This window comes from Zophobas morio, unplaced genomic scaffold (genome assembly GCF_036711695.1).
Source record: "Zophobas morio isolate AGI-343-1 ecotype UQ-CSIRO unplaced genomic scaffold, CSIRO_AGI_Zmor_V1 ptg000009l, whole genome shotgun sequence".
Lineage (NCBI taxonomy): Eukaryota > Metazoa > Arthropoda > Insecta > Coleoptera > Tenebrionidae > Zophobas > Zophobas morio.
Window position 1 is genome coordinate 3,888,268 of NW_026972114.1, and position 24,658 is coordinate 3,912,925.

The window sequence follows — 24,658 nt, forward strand, 5'->3', positions numbered from 1 at the left end:
CAATTTGCATGAACCGAACCCCATTCGCCTGAACATGCCATAAAAAGCGTCAAAATGTCTGGGGAACACCGAACGAAATTAGAAAAACGAAAAGGAGGAAAATGTCACTTGACGGAAGTGGCAAAACTGAAAAATAAACACGAGGGGGAAGCGGCTCAATGTCACGCGATACCAAGGTCAGATTGTAACGATCGAATTAACGTCACGTGGGAAATGCAAGAGGTTTTTCAGTCCGTTTAAAAGGCACTTAGCCGCCCTTTTTTGCCATTGAACAGTCTCCTGTAATTACCGAATGACGCACTGAGGGTTATTGTGATAGCTTTGTACGGCCCGTTGTATTCCCTGCGGCGACGACAATCACGAACCGGATTTTTCTACTGCGGTGAATTATGCTTTCTGATATGAGATTTTTATCTAGAAAATAAAATGATGAAAAACGACGTTTTTCTTCGTTTAATTTATTGCGTGCACCGGCGCATCCCACGGTTATGTTTAGCAGGAACGCGAACACTGAATGCCATTTTTTTGGTACCGGCTCTATAGCAATAAAAGAATAAAGTTCAGATACGGAATTAGGATAATTGTCCGTTTTTTACCCTCAGCATGGATTACATCTTCTTTTAATTGACATTATAGCAACTTCTTTTCCCATGGCGCCTATTTTCACTATATCGTGACGTTTCAAACACTTGCTCATTGTCGTTTTGCGTGTTTAGATATTTGTCTTCAAACTAATTATCCTTCTAATAATAATAATTAATTCATCAATAGCAATGTTGCACATTCAACGCACTACACTATGTTGAATAATAGTGGGTAAGAAGTCAATAACAAATTTATTTATTTAGTATCGACTACGTTTTAATATGAATTTTAAAAATGTTACGCCAACAAAAAAATTACAAGCTACAGGACTACCCATCCTCGTCATTATATTCGCAACGTTATCAATGTTATCATGTTTTGTGTGCTAGTATAGAGTCGTAATTACATGTTTTAAGCAGTCGTATATTTGTCATTTTTAGTCATTCGAAGTTCTGATAATTTTTTCCAACATTTCGTAGACTATACCTTTGTTAATGTAAACAAGACATCGCGAAAACAACATGTTGTTCAAAACCATGTGTTTAGTGGCAATTTTGCAAATATTTCTTCTATTTCAAGCAAGAGCAGGTAGTGGTTTGACACAACTACATTTCGATTTATATGAATAAAGTTTGTTTATAGACCCCAAAGATAATCCCGGACCAGTTAAGTTCCCGAAGGTGGAGTAAAAAATAAAATAACTTGTGTCGATGAAACGATAAATAAAGGGATTCAATTTAAAACGTTCTTTTTTAAGTTAGATTTAATTTCAATTTAGGTATAGAAATATTTATAGAAACTTTGAAATATTTTAAAATTAAGTCAAATAATTCTAAACCGCTCAAGTGCAAACAACCACCTGACTATGTAACGCTACAGAAAGAAAGTTAGAATGTTAAAAATTAGCAACAAAAAATTAAGCCAGAAATTATACTTGCAAAAAGTGTCTAGTCCAAATTTAAGGAAAAATTTGGCAAATATATTCACAAAGGATCAAATTGAGGCTCTAAAAGAGAAAACATTCAAAAATGTTCCGAGCAAACATCACTAAATCTTTGAAGCTTAAATTTGGATCTGGGACCAGTGGATGTAACTTATTAAGAAAAATGAAATTACCATTTCCAGCTATTCGAACATTGAATTTTCATTTACAAAATTTAGAGTTTAAATCTGGAGTTTTGGATAAAATTATAGGGTTTTTCAAAATTAAATGTGAATCGCTTAATCAGGATTTTGGGAGGGATCGTATGGTGGCATTGGACGAAATGGATATAAAAGCTGGGATTGCTTATTGTGTACATTGTGGGAAGCATATTGGGGGAATTACTTTACCAAAACATGAGGGAGTAGCGACAAAAGCGTTGGTAATTTTTGTGGGAGGTATTACTACTCGCCGGAAACAAATTGTTTCATACTATTTTACTGGAGACAGTATGAATGAAAGCTGGAAGAAAATGCGAAACAAAAAATTATGTACTGGCGAATGGCGAAAAACTTTACTTTTTAGCATATGGGCCACATTTATTATAAAATATGAAGCAATGTTTGGTACAAAACAAAATCATTCGATTACCAAATGATTTTGTTGAAAAATATAAACTAACTTCTGATTTGGTTGAAGTGCAACACATTAAAGATTTTTGTGAAGAAGAAGACAAATTTGAGCTGCAATTTGCGTCTAAATTAAATGTGGATCTTTTACAATCTAACCATTTTAACAAAATGAAGGTGTCATATTCTCTAAAGGTTTTGAATCGAAATTTTAGTTGTGGAATAAAATTTGATGCGGAAGAGGATACAGCTGTTTTTATTGATGTTGTGCATAGGTCGTTCCAGTTGCTTAGTTCTAGATCAACTATTTTGGCCTTGAGCAAGTTTAATATGGCTGTCTATAGGGAAACTATAGAAATCCTTCAAGAATTCATTAAGTTATTTTTAAACTTAAAAGTCGCTCCTGACGAATTTGGAAAAGCAGTTTGGGAGCCTATTCAAGTAGATGTTATACTGACTACAACATCAATTTTAGACCTGTGAAACTTGTTTTTGAACGAAAAAAAAATCATATTTATTAACATCGAGATTTTCTTAAGAATGTTTTGAAAATGTATTTTCCCAAATTCGCTAAAGACATCCGGTCCCTACGGCCATTCAATTTAAATATGATTTAAAACTTCTATCAGTTTCTCAATATTTGGACGTTTTAAATAACTCAAATTACGAAACCGACGAAACAACACCTTTAGTTGGTTTTTTGAGTCATATTAACAGAATAACAGCAAAAAAAACTGTATTCCTAAAGGAAAAGAAAATTTTGCTTTACCTAGAAATTGGAATTTGAAGAAAAAAGAACTTTCTTTGAGAGAAAAAAATGCTTTGTACAGTTGCACAGGTTACGTTGTTTAAATCTTGCTAAAAAATCAAAATTTTTGCAAAAAATGTATTGTTGCTTTGGTCGCTAAGAAGAATTGTAATTATTAAGACCCACCACTGACCCGGAAATGACCGGCATTCAGGCAAGACTTCTATCATTACGGGTACTAAGACCAAGCAATGATATGCATTGATTAGATTAACAAAACAACTTTCGAGATTCTAGAATTACAGCATACAAATTAGTCTGCTATTATTCTCTAATCTCAACCCATCCCCAAAAGTCTAGCGTAACCACGGATCATTTATCCGCGCATCACTTGGAAAATGACCTACGATACTCTGACCTAATGGTGCTAATCTAATCTGACTGACATGATCAGACTGTTCGAGAAACTTACGAACAATATAACATGTTCCTAACAAAACAGTTTAATGAATTTTGACAATTATTGAATCATTCAAATGCAAAAACTTTAAATTCTCAACTAAGCTATTTGGGACTACACATACATTAGAGATAACTAAGGGTAGAATTGAATTTTTTTTAAGATTCAACATGGATTTCATTTCTATCGATCATAAATTGTAGATATTTTGAAATCTTGGTGTGGTATGTTTGAATAATGTTGTTTGTGTTAGGAATAGCAATGTCAATCAAAATAGCTTCGTTCATGTTTTTTGCGATTATATGTATTGTGTATGTATATTATATATATGTATTGTGCGATCACAGTATAATTTGTATTTGTTATTTTCAAGGAACAGAGATGGAATGTAAGTATAATAGGGTGTCGTATCTTCGAGTAAGTTCATAAGTGTTGCTAATTCTTTGTGAATGATTTTGGCTGCGTTGTCGTGTCTAGCTTTGTAGTCAGTTTGTGCCAGGATGCTGCAGGAGGAGATTATGTGTTGGATCGTTTCAGGTTTTGCTTTGCAGAGGCGACAGCAGTCGTTTCTTATGTTCGGATCTTTGATGATGTATTTTCTGTAATTCTTGGTATTGATTACTTGGTCTTGAATAGCAAACACAAATCCTTCTGTTTCGGCATACAAACTTGATTTTTTTAACCAAATCAATGACATCTTCTTGTTGACATGAGTTTCTTCTAAGTCTTTGTAGAATTTTCCATGTACTTGTTTTTGTTTTAGCCCATTTATTATTTTGTCTATTGTGTGGGGGGTGTGGATTTCTTCGGTGTTCGACAGATTTAAGGGTGTGTGGTTCAAATCTGCTCTTGTGATGGTGCGAAACATTTCATTTCTTTCCGCTCGTTTCAAGAAATACTTCTTCAAATCTGAGATTTGTCTCTGATATAAGTTTTCTAGGTTCTGGAAACCCCTTCCTCCATTCTGTCTTGGTAATAAGAATCTTCCAATGGACGATTTTGGATGATGCCTTCTATACCGTGTGAAAATTTTCCTTGTTGCGATGTTTAAATTTTCAAGATCAGTCTTGGACCATTTAATGACTCCAAAAGAATATGTTAGCAGTGGAACGCAGAATGTATTTACTGCTTTCATTAAATTGTTTCCATTTAACTGTGTCTTCAATATTAATTTTAATCTCGCTAGGTATTGATGTTTCAACTGTTTTCGTTTTGGTATGATTGATATGGGAGGATTTACAGAAATCCAGATATTTGTATGTATCATTTCGTTCTTGGGCTTCGATTATTTCGTTATTATGGGTTATATGTGGTAGGTACTTGGTGTTGGACGCCTTTTCTGATTCCTTGGGTCTCACATTTCTAAATACCAAAACACATACCAATTTTGTGCACTTGTATATATTTTTATGTCATCCATATACAGCAAATGACTTATTCTGTTTTCTCTTTGTTTGTTAATTCTTATATTGAACCCATAATTGCAGCTGTTCAGGATATCGGAGAGGGGATTTATTGCTAAGCAGAACCATAACGGACTAAGAGAATCGCCTTGAAAAATTCCTCTTCGGATCATTATTGGACCTGACTGAATTGTTTGTTCATTTAAGGTTATTTGGAAGGTGGTCTTCCAAAATTCCATGGAACATTTGAGAAAAGTGCAGATTTTAGTATCAATTTTGTATAGGTAATTCCAGAATTTTGCATAGCCAGGAATGAGGGACAGAATCGTAAGCTTTCTTATAATCAATAAGAGCAGTATATATGTTTCGGTTTTCTTTTCTAGCTTGTTCACAGATGATGGAATCTATGATTAATTGCTCTTTGCAACCAAAGGATCCTTTAATACATCCTTTCTGTTCTTCATTAATGATGTCAGTGTTGATAGATTTTTTGTGTAATGCAAGAGGTTAATATTTTATAGATTGTCGGTAAACATGTGATAGATCTGTTTTTTGATGGATTTTTTGTGTCGTTATCTTTAGGTTTTAGGTATGTTACACCACGACATAAGAATGTTGGAAGGGAGAATGGGGCAAGAAGGAACTGATTTAAGTGATGTAATAAATGAATATGTACACAATTTAATTTTTTTATCCAAAAATTATGGATTTTGTCTGGTCCTGGTGATTTCCAGTTGTGTGTCTTATTGATGGTATTTATTAATTCGGCAAGTGTTATCTGATGATCATTCATTGGTGTGACTGTGGATAGTTTATGGGATATATGAGGACTCCATTTGGCAGATTATTATTATTATTGAAATACGGGAACTCAACAGGCATGTAACCCATTTTCCGAGATCCACAACTACCAAAATGAAAACAAATTTAATGAAATAAATAAAATAAACAAAGAAAACCCAAACACATAGAAAGGTAAGTAGATAATTAAAATATGTCAATAGTTTCTTCTACATTCAAATAGTTCATAATTGCTAGATACAAGGGCGAAGATTTTAATATATTAGTTCTAGATGACGGAGTTCAAAAATTCTGCCACTCCTTAAGTTGGATCTAGGCACACGTAAGTAAATTTGGCACACGAGAGCAGGACAATTAATGCCATTATTAATAGTGTTTGATAGAAGAACGATACTATTCAAGCTACGTCTTTTTACCAGACCTGGCATTTGAAATCTAAACAGCAAAAGATCATTTGGAAAACCTTGAACAGGATAAACGCCATCCTCCAAAAATGCAATAAATTTAAGAAAGCGTCGCTGCACTTTTTCTACACTGTTGATATGAATATTATAAATAGGATTCCAAACTACAGACGCATATTCAAGCCTAGATCGAACAAAACTAAAATATCTCTATCATCTCTATTCCTTTGGAGTTGCGAATGATAAAGCCAAGAGATTTGTATGCCGATGCAACGATACATTCAATATGCTACTTATATGAAATTCAACTTTAGGTCAAACTTAACTCCTAAATCTTTTATATGGTGTAGCCCTTCCAAAACGTTACTAGCTATGGAATAATCAAAATCGATAGTATTTTGCTTTCTTGAATAAGTCATGACATAACACTTACTATAGTTTAGTGGAAGATTATTACTTACAGACCAGTCACTTAATGTAGGTATTCAGATTACGTTGAAAATTAAGGCAGTCACTCCAATTTCGAATTTGAAGGAAGATTTTTAGATCATCAGCATAAATTAAGCACTTCGCTGTTAAATGTAAAGTTATGTCATTAATAAACATATTAAACAATATAGGCCCAAGAATCGAGCCCTGAGGCACGCCTTAAAGTTGTTCGTACCATTTAGACCGATAACCATTCAAAAAGACATACTGAGTTCTACCCAAGAGGTAAGAATTTATTAAAGTTATCAAATGATCTGAGAAACCAAAATATTTTAGTTTAATCAACATAAGGCGATGATCTATACGGTCAAACGCCCTGGAAAAATCAGTATAAATACAGTCCACCTGACCCTGTTCGTCTAACACCTCAGATAAATATTGTGTCTTCAGCACCAAATTAGTCACCGTAGACCTACCTTTCACAAAACCATGCTGACTATCTGTGATCATATTCGAAACATGTGGATAGATTAAAATATGAAGGACATGTTCAAAAACTTTTGCCAGATTGTTAATTATTGTTATGGGTCGATAATTGGTAACATTAGATCTATCGCCATTTTTATAAATAGGAGTAATCCTCGACTGCTTCCACACATCAGGAAATGTGGACGTACGCAAGATTATGTTAAATAATATTGTCACCGGTTATGCCAAAATTGTCGCACAATCTTTCACTAAGAATGATGGTATTAAGTCCGGTCCTGCAGTCATAGTTGGTTTCAATTTACGCATAGCTTTGAATACAATTTCTTCATCGAAGTTCTCTATATTGAGGTAGTCGATACTTGGATCATTTGAACTATTGTAATCATAATTTTGAACAGAATTAGAGATGCTAAAAGCTGTTTTAAAGAAATCTGCAAAGGTTTCCACAATGTTCTGGGGGCTGTTTAAAGCATTTTCTTTATAAGACATCGTAGTAGGAACAGATGAAATGTTGTTTTTGGCCTTGATGAATCCCCAAAATCTTTTCGGATCGTTTTTAACATTAGTTGAGACATTACGCATGTATATCAAATATATATCTTTAAAGTTTTTTTATGTCCCTTCTCAGTGCTTTGAAATTTTCATGAGCAATTACACAGTTCGTTTTCTTAAATTGCAGCCAAAATTTATATTTTTGTTTGATCAGATTAATTATATTTCTATTGTACCAAACTGGATAATTACCGGCAGGTTTTTTCTTTGTAGGCACACATTTGCGTAAAATTGAATGTATGGCATCATAAAACATAGTAACTGCATCATGTATATTATTTAAATTCTTAAGAAAATCAAAATTAAGTTCTGCTAGTTCTGTGTAAAGATCAATTAAATTAGCTTTTTTAAAATTAAATTCCAAAATATGATCCCCATGTTTCTGCTTTTTTTTGTCCTATCATTACTAACACTAAATGTAATCTCCAGTGATGGATGATAAGGATCTTCAGGAGTAACCGAATCAGTTGCCGATGTTACAGAGAGATTAAAGTTCGCATAAATTAAATCTAAAATTCGATTATCACAATTTATATTATTATTATACTGGATGAGCTCATAAAAATTTGACATATTTCCTAAAATTGCTACTTTATTACTAAGAAGAACATCACCTGTAGTACAATTCCAGAACTCTGTAACATTTAAACGTTTTAACGTTTTCATGTAGTTAACACAGTTGCTACATTTGAGATCATCAGTCTTACACTCAGCAACATTGTGTAGGAAAACAAGTTTTATTTTTGCACCCTCTTGGTGAGTGTCCGTACTTGTTACAATTGAAACATCTTGTAACTTCAAACGAATCATATATAGTACGGCCATCAAGGCCAATTAGACAATGGCCTACATTCAAAGCTCTTTATAGGTAAGCAGATCAACTTCACATAGAGCCTGATAGATTGTATTATTGTTTTTCGTTGCATTGAGTTTAAGCAATTTAATATCCGAATCTTCACCAAAAATTATTTCATTTTGTTTTCTTAAGTATGTTACAATATTATCGTCTTCTATATCATCGGAAAATCCAACTATTCTAATGCTTGGTCGTATGCTTCTGACTTCTCTTATTTCATATTGTGCAGAAAATTTTCCCTTGGCAATTTGCTTCAACGTTTTAGTATTTTCACATCCGACTAACAATCCACCATCTTTAAGTGTTTTTACCTTGACGATATTCAACGATGAATTAAAAGGGTCAACTGCATTTAGCATATCTGACTTGGTTTTCGAAACCCATTGAGTTCAATCTTTTGGTTGTACAATTACTGTTTTTTGCGAGTTTTTCACCACGGTTTCAGCATACGACGTTTTGGCACTCAGTTCATTACTACTAAGTTCGACGAATGTTTTAGGCTCAGAAGATTTATCGGATTTTAAATTTGAGCCAATAATAATAATAATTACAGTAGAAAACCTCTGTTTCAGGCACTAAGAGCCACCACACACCGTAACACACCGCACGTAAAATCTTATTAAAAGAAGAATTGTAATGAAAATTATGCAAAATTTGTGGCTTTAAAAGAATATAAAACTGATGCTTTACATTACGCTTCAGAGAACGCGTTCCAAATATCAATTTTAGTAGAGCAAATGTTTTGTAATTTGAGAGATTATTTAAAGAATTATAATTTTTGCACTGGTAATGTTTTGGAAGTCATGAAGAAAGAAATTAGGAAAAATTCGACTTATCGCTCAATACAATTTCCAACATGCTGCAACAGCAAAACAAAATTTACTGAAAGAATGATAGTTTACCGTCTGAAAATCTATACCAGAAAGGCTAAAGAAGAAATAAGAAAAAACAAACAAAAGCCAGCAATGAGGGATTTGGTTGAAAATGCAAATTAAATCTTTGAAAAAAAATAAAGAGCTTGTTTTCCTCAATAAATATGTTACCCAATATTGACATTGTTTTTTGGATAGCGGTCATAATGTAATCTAATCACTAATTGTTTGCGTTGACTAAATGAAAATGTTATGAAATACTTACTGATGTACCTTAATCTATCGAGATTCGAGATTTTTGATCGTGTATCCCGATACAGACTTTTACATAAATTATGTAGGGCACCTTGAAGTGAAAGAATCTTTACTAGATTGGCTATCTTTTATCTAAACCATTGTGTCTTTCGAGTGTGAGTTGGAAGCCATTTGTTTCATGATCTTGAAATGTATAGTGGTATTGTTCAAGGGTCGATCATTATTAGACTACTACTTTTGTTATTATGTGTGTCCAATCTTTGACAGTATTAAACCAACAAATCCTTTTTCGCAAAAAATACGAAACGGTACTGTAATCCCCGCCTCCCAATTCATCAATTACAATAAGATCGTGTCAGTCCAGCTAAGTAATGTGAGTTAATAAAACTTAACTCCAAAGGCTGGTATAAAAATACACCCATTGAGCAAAATGAAATCTTTAAAAGGACAAGATTCAGCTGCAAAAATTGGTATTGACGTCAAAAAATTGAAAATCAGCTAATAAAGGTGACTAGTCGCTCAAATTTAAGCTCTATTAAACCCTAGTTGCAACTCAACAATGATTACCATGCTACGATAGTCAACTCTATGAGAGGCCATGAAACGACTTCTGCTTTCGAGATTTATTTTCTCATGACAAAATTTCATTTTTTAAACTCGTTTTTGTCAAGTTAAAAAATTCAATTTTATCCGGAAAAAAACCTCTCGTGTAATTACAGGCGATAATAGCTATTGATTTGTGTGGATGGTGTAATTCTATGAAGACTGTCCCACATTAGACTAGGAACCTGTTGAATATGAGGGTAATAAAATTAAGTGATTATTATTAGTATTTTACACCCGCTTGACTTTTTTACTCCCAACAATCAGAAATCTAGGAATTCCACAAACACGTTTTTTACACATTAAACAATAGCATTTTGGTGGTGAAGTTTGAATATTCGTCGCATGAAACACCGTAATTCTCTACTTGTTCGTGCTCCTAAGGTCACTCATGTGTTGACAATAGCATCCTGCAGCATCTTAGTGTGCTGATTACCATGCAGGTGCACTTGGTCGCATACGAGCTAGCAGGTGTTCCCTAAGGACCTCCTCCCTATGAATACAATATTTCATTAGAGGAGGTGGACATACGGGTCGCAGGAATAAATCTCAGACTGTAGCTGAATACGGCACCCGCGGGTCAGATTCAGCTGTCCTCGGCTCACCTACTCCAAACTCGCCTCGCTGAACACACACGTACATTACGACAGGCCTTTAAATGTCCATCCTAAGAGCAACATCTGCATACGTGTCGTTAAAAAGCTTACTCAAGGATGTAGTATGCGGAAAATTAAGACAAGTATAATGTGGTGAGATGATGCGTTTTATGGGTTGATGAATGGCGTTCTGTTAGGTCAGGAATAAAGACAGAATGAGCCTAGCAATATACTGAAATAGATATATAATTCGGGGTAAATGTAATAATAACACTGCATTTATTGACACTAATAAAATTATGTACTTACTATAAATGTACCATAAACGAAATGCTAAAGTACACAATAGATAAAACATGCTAAAACGAGGGTCAGTACTAGTGGAATACACTGTTAGTCAGTACAACTGCTAGGCTATTTTTTGCAATAATAAAAAATTACAATTTACATAGGTACGTACGTATCAAAGCGTTTATCTTAATCCAGTTAAAAAAAAATTCCGTAGAAAATCTAAGATGAAAGCCTCACGAAGTTAATCGAAGTTAGGTTAATTCAGCATTAGAATAATATGGAAAATATGCAACCACTTCAAGTAAAATTGCTTATGTTAACAATTCTCAAACAGTATCGGAGTTGAAATAGCAAGGATTTTTTTAAAAATTTAAAATGTGTTCGTTACAAATTCCAAATATATCAGTGACATTTGTCATGCAGCTGTTCCTGCCTAAGTTTTATAAATTCAAGGTTTCTGTAAATGATTACAGGGTCGACGTAGGTATGGAAGCGTGCCGTTTATCACTTTATATGCACTTTACTAAATACCGAAGAACTCATGACAAATACAACAAGCATAAAAAGACTGTGTTATACATAATCCTGAGTAGGAAAGTATTTTTTGATAGTTTTAATTGATTCACTGTGCATCAAATGTTTATACTAGATCGAGTAGTAGAAGAATGCGACTTTAATTCTTGCAAGTTTGTTTTGGAAGTACAAATTGCCGTGTCATCTGTAAATAAAACGAAGGAGCTTATATTTGAACATCAAGGCTCAATCGTTTATATGTATAACAAAGAAATAAAATCGGTCCTGATATTGAACCCTGCGATACTCCTGCAGCGACCTTTAATTTTATTGATCAATATCTGTGGGAAAGACAATCGAAAGCTTTCATGAGGTCTAGAAATTCATCACACGCAAATTGTTTATCGTCGAAAAGCGACTGAAGTATTGGGAAGCTATGTTTCGTATTTAAATTATTTTTATGATCATGTAGCAAAATATATTTACAGCGAAAAATATCTGACAAAAAAAATTGTTAAAAAAACAAAAATCACATCAACAACAAAACAGATACAACTACTCACACAATCAGTCGTACGTTTGTACGTTAACAATAAGAAAATTTTTATATAGAATACATACCCTAATCATCCAGTTTCTTAGTAAATGTGGAAGTTAATGCAGTTACTATTATTAAGTCGCCAATTTCGTCCCTCTTTTTTTGTTACATGCGCGGCTATTAGTTGTAAGTCCTGCAACCTCTAATAGTGAAAAATTGTCAGTCAAACGCAAAACTCCTTTAGTTGATAATATGTTGCTTAGTTAGTAAAAACCAATGATAAACTTGAGATATTTTTTGACTTCCTGTCTGTAATGAGAAAAAAAAAATAAAAACTCCAAGTAATGTTCGAATTTACTAATGAAATGTTTCTTCCACAAAATATGTTTTTAATACATTTTGAAATAATAAATCAAATACAGCATAGAGGTGTAGAATGTGCGCAAATCCATGTTCTGCAACCGGTACAAGGAATTAAAAAAAAACATTTCACAATAAGCAATTCGGCAAATCAGATTTAGGAAGGTCTAGGAAACGTGACTGGACCCCGATCAGTTATTCCAGCTAAAATGCAAAATTAGTCGCTGCCAATTTTCACTATATATTTGTATTTACTTACGAAAAGCTAACTGCATTAGTAAGAGCAAGCTCATATGGAAAACTATAATTTTAACAAAGTGCACTTTCTTAAACATTTTTCGTTTGTTACTGGGTAAGTAGTGCAAAAAAAATGAAACTAGAAATAATTAAATCCAAAACTAGGTAATATATAATATATGCTAAAATGTATAATGTGACGTTCGAGAACGCTGTTATCAAGTACGACGAAAATGCCGAAGATAAGCATGGATTTTCTTGGAACAAATACATACATATTTGTACCTTGGTGTACGTTATCTAGTCATATTCAATATTGACAACGTCGTATCTAATTTTTCATACCATACTCGAGTAATTGAGGCCGCAATTATCCCTACACATTATCAATACTTGGTATTGAAAATTGAAAAACATACAAGCAACAGATAAAAATCAAATAACAATAGAGTCGTCTTTATTTCAGTTTGAAGTCTATTTACTAAGTCATGTAAAACGACTTAAAATATCGTCCTGCTTTTTGTACTAACCCGAAAAAGAGGTGTTATTAACACTATCCGATTAATATTAATATCCTATATAGTTAATAATTTTAAAAATAGTTTTTAAAATGGATTATTATCAGAGTAGAGCTATTATTTGGATATGCAGGAGACTAATATCAGTTCCTAAGATGTTTCGAGTGTACATTTATGTACGTTAGCGTCCTAACCATTGTACGAATTAAGAGATCGTTTATGTTCTTCTCAAAGTTACATGTGTGTATATGCGTGAAAACAAAGCAGCGACAAAATAATTTTATTATACAGGGGATGTTTCATGGCAAGTGATAGATTAAAATTTCTGAAAGATTACCACCTGTAAAAAAAAAATATTGAAAACATCTTAAATAAATCTTTGTTGAATTTTCTGTTACTTTTCAGCACGGGTCCGTTATCTTGGCACCAGCAAGTTAATGAATTTTACTCAAAAGCTAGCACCTCGTTGTTCTAACCTAGCACCAGCTAGCACCACTAATCAAAAAGCTAGCACCATCTAATTATTGAAATAAAAGCCTTTTACTTTTGACATCATTTAATTCTCATAAAAAGTTGGTCCGAGGTAGTTTGGACCTAGCACCAGCTAGCACCATTAGTCTCATAGGTAGTACGACTCTGCAAGTGTTAAAAAAAATTAAAAACCAAAAAAAAAGTAGCCCCCACTTTTTTTCTTTTATGCTAAAAATCAGTAGGTTAATAGTCTATAGCTAGCACTCGCTGGATCCATTAAAAAAAAGTGTGTTTTTATTCAATAAAGCCATGTAATAAAGGGTTATTTTCGGGGGGAAGTTAACGCTAGCCCTCAATATAATTTAAAGAGAATGAAAAGCTAGCACCATTAAACAAACTAAATAAAATAATTGAAAAGCCCTGCAAAAATAACTCGCATCTATAATTCCCAATCGTGGCCGGAAATAAACTATCTTTGAATATTCAGACTTATCCAGGTGTGAACAGATAAAATAATCACACTGCAACTTAAATTTGGGGAGCGATAAATTAATACAAATTTACAACTAGTTCCAACATACTCATCTAATGCAATAGAGGTTACCACTTTAATAATACTTTTGATTTAAAAAAGAGATACAAAGAAAATAGGAAAATACTGGGTACAGCATAACAAAAAAAATATTGCACTTATAAAAACTCATTCGTAATTCCTTTACAAAACTAGGTATAATGTATAAAAAAAGAAAAAAGCAACATGCAACATAATGAATGTCACACGTTTTCGTTGTGATGAAATGCATATCCTACCCAGAAGAGGTGGGTTTCGACTCCCTCGGTATCCAGTAACACCGCGTAAACTATAATTTTGATTTTTGTGGGAAATTTGTTTAGGAATATCCGGTAAACGTAACGTTAGTTCATTTGTGTGAGTATGTACACTTAGTGGTCGATTAATAAAAATGGACTTTTTAAATCTATAATTCTTTATAAATTTCCGGTTTTACATGAACCACATCTTAGTACAATATGTTGGTCCACATAATTTGTTAGTAAATATATGTTTGAAAATAATTTGCATTTTAACCAATAGAAAAATTGGTTTTGTAAAAACTGTAAGAAATGTCTTTAACGTTTCAGTTATCGTTAGTAATACAAATTTTACAAGGCCAACCAAACTGTTCACAAATAATGCTATTTCGTCTACCTGAAGTACTTATTACTAAGCGCGAAACTAATGAATAGACCCTTGCCCCAAAATAGGGATTATTATTACGGATAATAAAAGTTCATAGTTTGTACTTGACTTCTAGACACATTTTTGTTAAGTTTCCAGGATTTTAAATTATTTTAATAATATTTTAAGAATTTAGAGTTTACAAAGGTTTTCGTCATTAACCTCGGATTTATAAATTACAAATGACTTAAATTTTATAGTCTCGCTTGTTATTTCAAATTTGTTATTTACGTAATGTCGGTCAAATGTATGACTGTGGAAAAAAATAAATGATCACATTTATCATGGCCTAATTTTTAGTGTGTTGAAATAAATGCAGAACGATTTGAACGCAAGTGATGTAATTTAATTAAATATGTAGATAATGTAGATATTAATGTTCTGTTCAATGCAGAAAACATCTGTTAGATATTCAGGTAAATCATTAATGTATATTAAAAATAAAACTGGACCCAATAAAGAACCTTAAAGAACCCCATGAACGATTTTAACACAATCAGATAATTCGTCACTAATTTTAACGTACTGTGTTCTATTGCTCAAGTAGGATAATATCAACTTAGTACTATCTGGATGAAAAAATCAAACGCTTTACTTAAGTCTAAAAAATAACTAAAATAAATTTGTTTATGTCCAAAACAATCAATGATTTTATTAATTAAGTTTATTACAGATGTTGTTCTTGAGCATCCTTTTCTAAAGCCAAATTGATAATATAATATATTGTTTATTTCTAGAAAATGTAAAATTTGTCCAAGCAGCAGTTTTTCAAACACCTTAGAAAATATAGGTAGTAGCGAAATTGGTCTGTAATTATTTTTGTCATCAGCATCTCCTATTTTATGAACTGGCAATACGGATGCAATTTTCAAACAATCAGGAAATATTTTATTATCAATACAAAAGTTTATCAATAATGTCTTTAACAGCTTTTAAAATTCCAGTTGAAATGCCAAAAATATCCTTAGAATGGCTATTTTTTAAACTATTAATAGCATTTCTTACATCAGTCTGTGAAACATTTGTAAATAGAAATATATTTTTGCTACCTGTATTATTTACTTTCATTATGTGAATCGGATCAAAATTTGGAGCTGGTAATTTACTTTTAATTTCGCTAGCTTTAGTTGAGAAAAAGCTAACGAGTTATGGGAGTTATTTCATTCTTACTATTACAATTGGAGCTTTGGATAGACCGATTGCTATTTATCACTTTCCATAGGATTCTCGGATTAGCTTTATTAGCTTTACTGAATTTATTGTTATCTTTTACTTTCGCTTCCCTAATGGCTAAGTTATATTTCCTTTTAAACTGGTTGAGTAAAATTTTTAGTTCTAATGTTCTATGTAGATGATGAGCGTCAGTTATAAAAAAATATCTCAAAGTTTCTCTAATTTCTCTTAATTTAGAATTAAACCATCTGTCACATAGGGCATTAGAACTCTTTTTGTTAATTTTTTTTTTTAAGAAAAAGATAAATTATAGTAATGTATTACTATATATAAAAATTCTTTAAACTTGAGCTGTACATCTACATCTATATCAATAAAGGTCCAGTCGAAATTAATAAGATACTGAAAATAATAAAATTTACCAATATTTGTAACAGGTCTCTATATCTTAATTATTTTAGAACATGTGTTATTATTAGTTAAAATATTTCGTATATCAACGACAACTCCCCGATGATCCGCAATATTTAATTCTGTTGGAGTTGCAAAAATTGAATGTGATTCTATATTAGTAAATACATAATCAATACAGGCATTACCACGTGTAGGAAAATTAACTAAGTTATGCATATTAAAATTAGAAAATAAAAATCTATCAATAATTGACTAGATAAGTCATTAGTTTTTTCTAAATGCACATTAAAGTCGCCACCAACTATTATATGTTTGGCCTTAAAATTTAACGCGTTAAGTAGTTTAGTCATTAACTCTAGAAACAAATTTATATCCCCGGAAGGTGTCCTATAGATTACAATAAAGAATAGATCAAATTTGGGTAAAAACGAACCTGTTATTTCACATGGTAGTTCTACAGACTTTATTTCGTAGACACTCAACATTTATAAACAGTAATTCAAGGTCTTCTATTTCCTTTTTTCATTCAATTGCTATATAGAATATCTCGTCTTGCTCTTGCTTATATCGCATAATCGTTTGTACACTTCACAATCATAATCAAATCGAGAGTGATTTACTGTGAGATTTAATTTTTGATTTTTGTTCATTTTTAAAGAGTTAACGCAAATTGAGTCATTTATGCAATCTGTTTCAGTGTGATCATCTCCTCCACAGTTTAAACATTTGGGTGGAATTTCAGTACCTTTTTCAGACGTATGATTGTACCACCCACCACATTTAAAACATCTGTAGACGCTAATAAGCTCATAGATACTTAGCACATTCGCACCATTGAATCAATACAGTTTTTAGCATCATTATTTCCGAGAAGGTTTTCGGATCTACTTCTATAATAGCTAGATTTTTTTTTCATCTGTTTACATGTTATTAATTTGAAAGTTCCACTAATATCTTTAAGTATCGGATTTTGTTTCGTTAGACATGTCTTAAGTTGTTCTTCATTCAGTTGTTCCCCTAGCCCAACTATTTTAATTTTAGGATTTTGTAATGTCGATTTTTTAACAATAAAGTTATTGTTATTACCCAATTTAGCTTTGTATGTGTATTAGTAATCCTGTTGTGTTGTCTAATGCTATTTAAAGTAATAAAATTACTATAAAGGTTGAATAAATTTGATTAACGGGTTCGAGAAATCTAAGTGATTCTCAAGGTGTTCAAAAATTTTGGATGTAGTTCCCAGTTTGCTGTGATGGCGGAATAAGTATAAATTGCTACCACAGTTATATTTCATTTTTTGATTGAAATTTCTCTGTTAAGACTACAATTTTTTCATCAATGGTACACACATTAGTAGAAAAGTTACTTATTTTAGTATTTAAACCCCTGACATTTTGATAAAAAATATTGAATATATAACTTGATTTTTGCAGAGGTGTGGTAAAAGTCTGTTGGGTGCCCAAGCGTTTTTTATGTCAATCTTTTGAATTTTCGGCACTCCGTTTGAATATTTTAGAACTATGCAAGTTTCACCCTCTTTTTTGCGATTTCTAGATCCAGTTCTTATTAAAAAGCATTGATTCTGCTGAGGCTTCGTTAAATCTCTATTAAAGTTCAACTTATTTTTAAGATTATGAGTTCTTAGGACTTCATAGGCATGCTTGAGGAGTGGCAAACGAGATTCTCATTGAGCGTATTTTTTCATTCATAAACCTACCTAATCGACCACAAGACATAATTTTTATATTATTTTCATTCTCATTATCACTTTAATAGATCGTCTTATTAACACGATTCATGTTTAGTTTGAGTGCATTCTTCTGAATCGGGTAAATTAAAAAGTATTAAATTGTATGATCGACGATTTCTTTCCTCAACCTCATTAATTATTTCTTCGGTCGATAAAATATGTTTATGAGTTGGTTATTTTTCAATTCCTCTAGCTGAGCTTTTAGTGAATCGACCTCCATTTTCAATTTATTTATTGCTGTTACTACATCACAATTATCATAGAAATATCTAATGGATTTTTCGAGAATTAGAACGTACACATTCAATCTCAATCGCTGCTAATCCAGAACATCTAGTATAGACCAATTTTCTGCAAATATCTCAGGCCACACAATCCGTGTCTCTTTTTTTTTCACAAACCGTACACATAGACATATTTATTACTTCAATCACAACAATACCAGTAAAAAACCATAATAATTTCAATGATATCGATAGACATTATTATCGATCAAAAGTTGTATGTGTAGTTTAATTTAATGATAGATTTGTGCAATCCTTATGCCTTATAATCACGGCCAAGAGTCTCTCTTTCGGAGATTTAGTAGTCGGCCAACCTGGGCAGAAGGTAATTATCATCATAAAGTGGACTTTACGAGCTCTCGGGGCCGTAAAGGAATGCTTCATTTCGCTGCCCCCAGAACAAACATACGCCCTTTGCCACCCTTTCCTACCCTTGGACAAACGCGCCGCACTGCACCCTTAAGAACCGGAGACCCCAAGGACCACTCGGAGCACCTAAAGTAATTATGGATGTGATGAATTCGCGTTCCTTTTTAACTTTAATACAGTTAAACCCTCTGCTCTTGTTCTCCCGTTAAATGCTTAAAGCAGGCTTTAATTAACATTTACAAATAAAAAAAAATGGGAAAAAGGAGCGCCGAGCTCAGCCGAGAGGCGCCGAGATAATCAAATTACGACAAAATAATTTGAACCACTTAAGAATAAATTCATGTTTCCCTTTATCCCACAATGAAAGAAGTACTTCATCTGGGAACCTGCGCCGAGATAAAACGCATTATAAAGAAAACCAAAACAAAGAGATGCCATCAGCTTGCGGAAAGAGTGTAAGGATGGGGCGGCCTTGTGCTCTCTCGCCACAGGAAATTTAAGTGGAAAGTTGAGTAAAACGAAAATGCAGGACCTCTACTTAGCTGCAAACTTTAATTGCTTGCAAAAATAGCACAAAGAAGACGGAATTTATTGTGTTATAATGTTTACTATATGGCGACAAAGCAAACAAAGAGCTAAAACACAAACACAGACAACCAATTTCGGTATACACAATTTTCGAGAAGTAATGCAACATGCCAGAAAGATACGAATCCATAAGAGAAACATGTGCCAATCCATATTTTTCTTCTTAAATGCGAAAAATTTATTTCATTCATCCAAAGTACAGTACAACTGATCCAGATTTTTGAATTACAAATGTGATGACGTCATCAATTTTTTGGGGGGAATAAATAGATATATTTCGATTAACAATTTACCATGCTTACAATAACTTTAAAGCGTAAAAATAATTTCACTTGTAGTTAGTAAAAAAAAACTTCAAATATGTTGTAATTAGGTTGGAATGAATAAGTTGGTGGGTTTGTTTCTAGACGTCATTGCGTGCATAGACCCTAACCACTTGTCATATTTTATAGAGTAGTAAAACGTCCATAAAGTGTTTATTTTTTAAAACCACTCAGATTTTTGTGCATTATTGTAATAGAGTTCTCAAAACTAAGCCGTTTAGTCGTGAACAAATATTCAACAATCACGCATCCGAGCCATGTTTTTTTATGTAAACTTTGATTATGTCTTATTCCGTCCTCTGCTTAGGCGTGACGAAAGTTGTTAAAGTTTCCTTTATTGTTTCCGATTTAATCAAGTTAGGGACCTTTTTTCTTTCATCACTTAATTCCATTGCCTAATAGAATGTACAAAGCTATTTTAATTCATGGCCGATGTATACAGTTGTTGTTATGTCCTCCGCTTTAATTTTATTTCGCTGTTTTATTTTCTTTCACCCTTCTCGGATTAGCAAAATTCAGACTGCATTATCATAACTCGATCTGCCCGGATTGGCTCAAAATAGAAAAAGAAATCAGGCTTTTACACAAAAAACATGACGGTTCGGTAATTTATAAGCCGGAAAGTTAAATTAGGTGATGCTTTCAAACACGAATCTTGCTTAAATTGTGTTATTACCTTCACTTTATTTACGAATTAAGATTATAAAGTGCGATAAGGTTTCCCGTGGATTTATTTAATGGCTGTGGCGTTTTTGGTAATTGAAGCGGTCGCCCGGATGGCTTAGAATATTTTAAATGGAAACAACAGCGCGAAATTTAATGTGATGAATTACTCAAAAAGATTTTGCTCGTTGTTTCTCAGTAACATTTTAAGAGCGGAAAATTTATAGGCATTATGTATATATTGTAAAGGAAAATGGAACGATACTTAAACGAAAAATACTACCAAAATTTGTGCACGCATTTAAAACATGGCTACTTGTTTACATTTCACAAAAATATTTTTCTTATCAAGTTTCTAACACAAATTTTGGTAGTAATTTTCGGAGTACATCTGTGACTTGAAAAACGGTTCTAAATCTACGCCATGGGTTTTCTAGTATGAACGGTAATGAGCGGTGGTGACTCATCATCACCGACGGCGGCACTCGACTAAAGATATATGGCGATAGGCACTCCAGAACAACCTCAATTGCGAAACATCTAGAAACGACTTTTTTTACTCCGCTCAGCAGTTTACTGGATACTGTAGTAATAATAACGTTTTGAGTGTACCTCTAAACATATACATCAACTTGTATGTGAATTTGGGACACCTGGTATTTCCTTCCATCTACTTACAAAGCAAAATCTACATGACAAAGGAAAATTTACCTTCTAGTTATAAAGGTTTAAGCAACGTTTGATTTTTCAAATGCTCGTTTGAAGTTGTCGTCTAACTTTATTTTCATCTTGCAGATTGCGCCGCCTTAAAATTTGATACCGAGGTCTAAAGCACGGTCTGAGGGACCGGAAGGTGAGCAGTTTCTTCATCGGGGAGTTAAGCCGGACCCTGTGCTCCCTGCTGATATGGGCACAAGTTGCAAAACTTCTCCCGAACTTAGCAGTGTTTGAATTTGCGCATCGCTTCACGCGTTGTGTATGCGGGTGAGCCTTGAGACGTCAGCCATATCAGGCACTTTTCGCTGTTTAGTCCAATCAACGAATACAACTTCGTCATCAAGACTAACGAACTAACCTACTTCGGATAAAAAACAACCAGGACGAACCTATAAAACTTCCAACTTTCGTGATGTATTGGCATATCGAAATTTCCGTTATCATAGTTATTAAGCGTAGCGTTTGGCAGCGGAACGCACCGACCTCGGCCCGGACTCAGGAGAATTTCTCCTTCTAGTTTTATCCATATTCAATTTTATCTTGAAAAGTTGTGGCAGTTTTCTCCTTGGGGGCCTCTGGGACGTATCCGAGACGGATCTAGACGAAATGGCGGCGGGTTTACTGCTAAATAAACGAAGGTAAGAACATGCTGTCCTCCAGACTAATTAATTAATCACGGAGTCTTAAGGGAACATGCAAATTTTACTCTTTCGCCAGCGGAGTGTGTTGGAACAACCGTAAGGGATGTATGAACAACGCGCGTTTAAAAGTTTCCCGAAATTTATCGATTCTAGGAAAATATAAAAACTTGGACATCCTAAAAAACGAAATAATGGTTGCACAGAAGCAAAAAAGGGACTAAGCACGAAAAGTAAGAATTTACTACTTAATATTCAAATAGTTTAATATTAGAAACTGTGTTAACGTGCTATTTAAGTTTGTTTAGAGAAAATTTTCAAAAATCTGTAGATAGAACAGTAGATCATGCAAATGCTGCTTTTCCAGAGAAACGAATCAAAACAAGTGTAAAGTTATGCTCAAATCTAATAAATAATGTAACTAAAACGGTGCAATCTAAAGAAGCAAGAAATAAATATAGAAAATTATATCGTCAAACACTCAAATGTAAAAGAAAATACTACCACAAAAATCCATTTAACTAGCAACCAAAAATAAAAATAAAGCATTATGGAATCTAGTCAATCAAAATTGTAATAGTAACGTTAAAATTGATAACCAACTTGACTGTGATATTTCATGCGATCATTTTAATAATTATTATACAAATGTAGCATGTCAAATCTTAAATCCAAACAAAAGCACTAATGTTTGCAACCCAGTTGACTTTCTATCAAATATCTTCTTAAAAAGTAACGTCAATTTTATGTTCAGTGCAGTGTCATGTAAAAAAATATAAAAACAGTAATTGCAAAGATATATCTACATATACAACCTTAATGTGAACATAATAAAAACTATAAAAAATATAATAATTTCTGCTTTAACTAAATTAATTAATTTAAGCTTACAAACTGATATATTTCTAGACTGCCTAAAAATTGCTTCCATAACACTAATTTATAAATAACCCCTTTAACTTTAGACCAAGAGCCACTCTTCCTGTGTTTTCCAAAATACTAGAAAAAATTTCATACAGACAGTTAAATGACTATTTCGAGTCACTATTTAGATTTAGAAAACATGCTCAATAGTTATGGCTGTTCAAAAGCTCCTATATTTTATCACAGATTGTCTTGAAAATCTTCAGTGGCAACATTCTGAGACCTATCCAAAGCTTTTGACTGCATGTCATACAAGATACTATTGGAAAAATTAAAGCATTGCAGTGTTCATCCAACCAGCTGTAAATTAATCAAGTCGTATTTAGAAAATAGGCCCCCAACTAGTAAAATTTAAAAGACAGGAAGCCAACTCTTCACTAATAAACCAAGGAGTGCCCCAAGGTTCAATCTTGGGGCCTCTACTGCTCGTCATATTTATCAACGATTTCTCAGAATCGGTGACTTCAAATACGGTTTTATACGCAGAAGACACCACGTTAAAATAAATAAAATTTCACCCGATCGCACCGTGAATGTTGCTGCACGCGTAGGATCCGAAGCCTTGGTTAGTTTAGCGCAAATGAATTTTGTCGAAATACCGACAATACAGTAGAAGTGGATTCACAGTAGTAAAAGAAGAATATCCTCCTAATTTTAAATTGAGCACCAAATTTCTAGGAATGTGGGTTGATTCGCATCTTACCTGAGATACGCATGAGGTTGCTTCAGCCAGTTAACACAAAAAATACCTTTCTTTTACGAAACCTACTCCTGTATGCTATCTCAGAACAATATATTTCTCTATATTCGAATCGCAAAAAGGCATTTCGTGTTTTAACTGGTGTTGGCTATAGAGAGGATTCTAGAAATAAGTTGAAGGAGTTATGTGTAGAGACATTGCCTTCTTTGTGTATTTATTTCTGTTTGATCGACTTGTATAAGTATGATACAAAGTGCAAAAATAACTTATGTCATGTCCTAAACCTTTGCGACTAAAAAAGTCACATAATGGTGCAAATAGTAAGAATTTAGACCTAACTACCTTTAAGAAAAAATGAAAGAGTTATTCATTTTTTAAGAAATAATCACATCAAGTATTGCGTACATAACCTCAATCTTCTTTTTGAACCCGTGGTCGCAAAAGTTGAATTTGCTACCTCTAAATGAGTCGAAATTTGCATGCATCATGGCTGCTAGTGAAAAAAACAATTATTTGAACACCAATTCATAACGTTTGCTATGTTTTGTTGTAAAATTTCACAATCGTTGTAAGAGTCAGTTTTTAGAAATAATTTGATGTCATCCACGAAAAGAAGTTTTTTACATGATAAAATATTTGTTATATCATCAATGAACAATAGTAAAATCAGTGGTCCTAAATTGGACCCCTGCGGTACTCCAGAAGTGGGCCTGATAATATCGGATTGATAGTTATGATATTTCACATATTGCTCACGATTGAAAAGATACGAACGATATCACTGTATAAGAGTATCTGAGAAACCAAACCGTCTGAGTTTATCAATCAATATGAAATGATCGAATTGATCAAAGGCTTTCTTAAAGTCGAGATAAATGACGTCAACTTGTTTTAGATCATCTATCACCATGGAAACATATTGAGTAAAGCAAGCTAGATTTTAGGTAGTAGAACGTTTTTCCATAAATCAATGTTGGTAGGGTGATAACACGTTTCTTATGGAGGCATATATGTATTTATATATAACTGACTCAAAAACTTTCGCGAAATTACATAAGAGATATAGGTCGGTAGTTAGTGATGTCAGTTATGTCGCCCTTTATGAACACCGAAAAAATGGAGCATTTTAGAATTAAGTTGAATATTCTATAGCAAGGTTTGATAAAGATTACATAATACAGAAAACTTGGTATTCCATCATGACCCATGGTTAGGGAATTTTGCAAAAATTCTGAATAATATTAAGAGTACTCACTGGAATGAAGAGAGGGTGGGTGGGCGGGGCTATTGCTTGCTTATAAAAGATTCTGTACGAAAACGTTAAATTTACCCCCGCTCACCCACCC

The 24,658-nt window shown here is 33.0% G+C and overlaps 2 protein-coding genes and 1 long non-coding RNA gene across 3 annotated transcripts in view; 1 reads left to right on the forward strand and 2 right to left on the reverse strand.

The window, feature by feature from the left end:
• LOC135125763 (small ribosomal subunit protein eS21) overlaps positions 1 to 24,658 on the forward strand; it is a 567,386-nt gene that overhangs the window by 363,569 nt on the left and 179,159 nt on the right. The gene's annotated exons all lie outside the window — the stretch shown is intronic.
• Positions 7,090 to 7,452, reverse strand: LOC135125677 (uncharacterized). Its single transcript, XM_064051325.1, has one exon. It carries the CDS (start codon positions 7,450 to 7,452, stop codon positions 7,090 to 7,092), a length of 363 nt encoding a protein of 120 aa, XP_063907395.1.
• LOC135125592 (uncharacterized) lies at positions 12,283 to 12,744 on the reverse strand. The gene is made up of 2 exons (XR_010279912.1): positions 12,566 to 12,744; positions 12,283 to 12,510 (listed from the first exon to the last, which is right to left on the reverse strand). It is a non-coding gene; the product is annotated as an uncharacterized LOC135125592 (long non-coding RNA).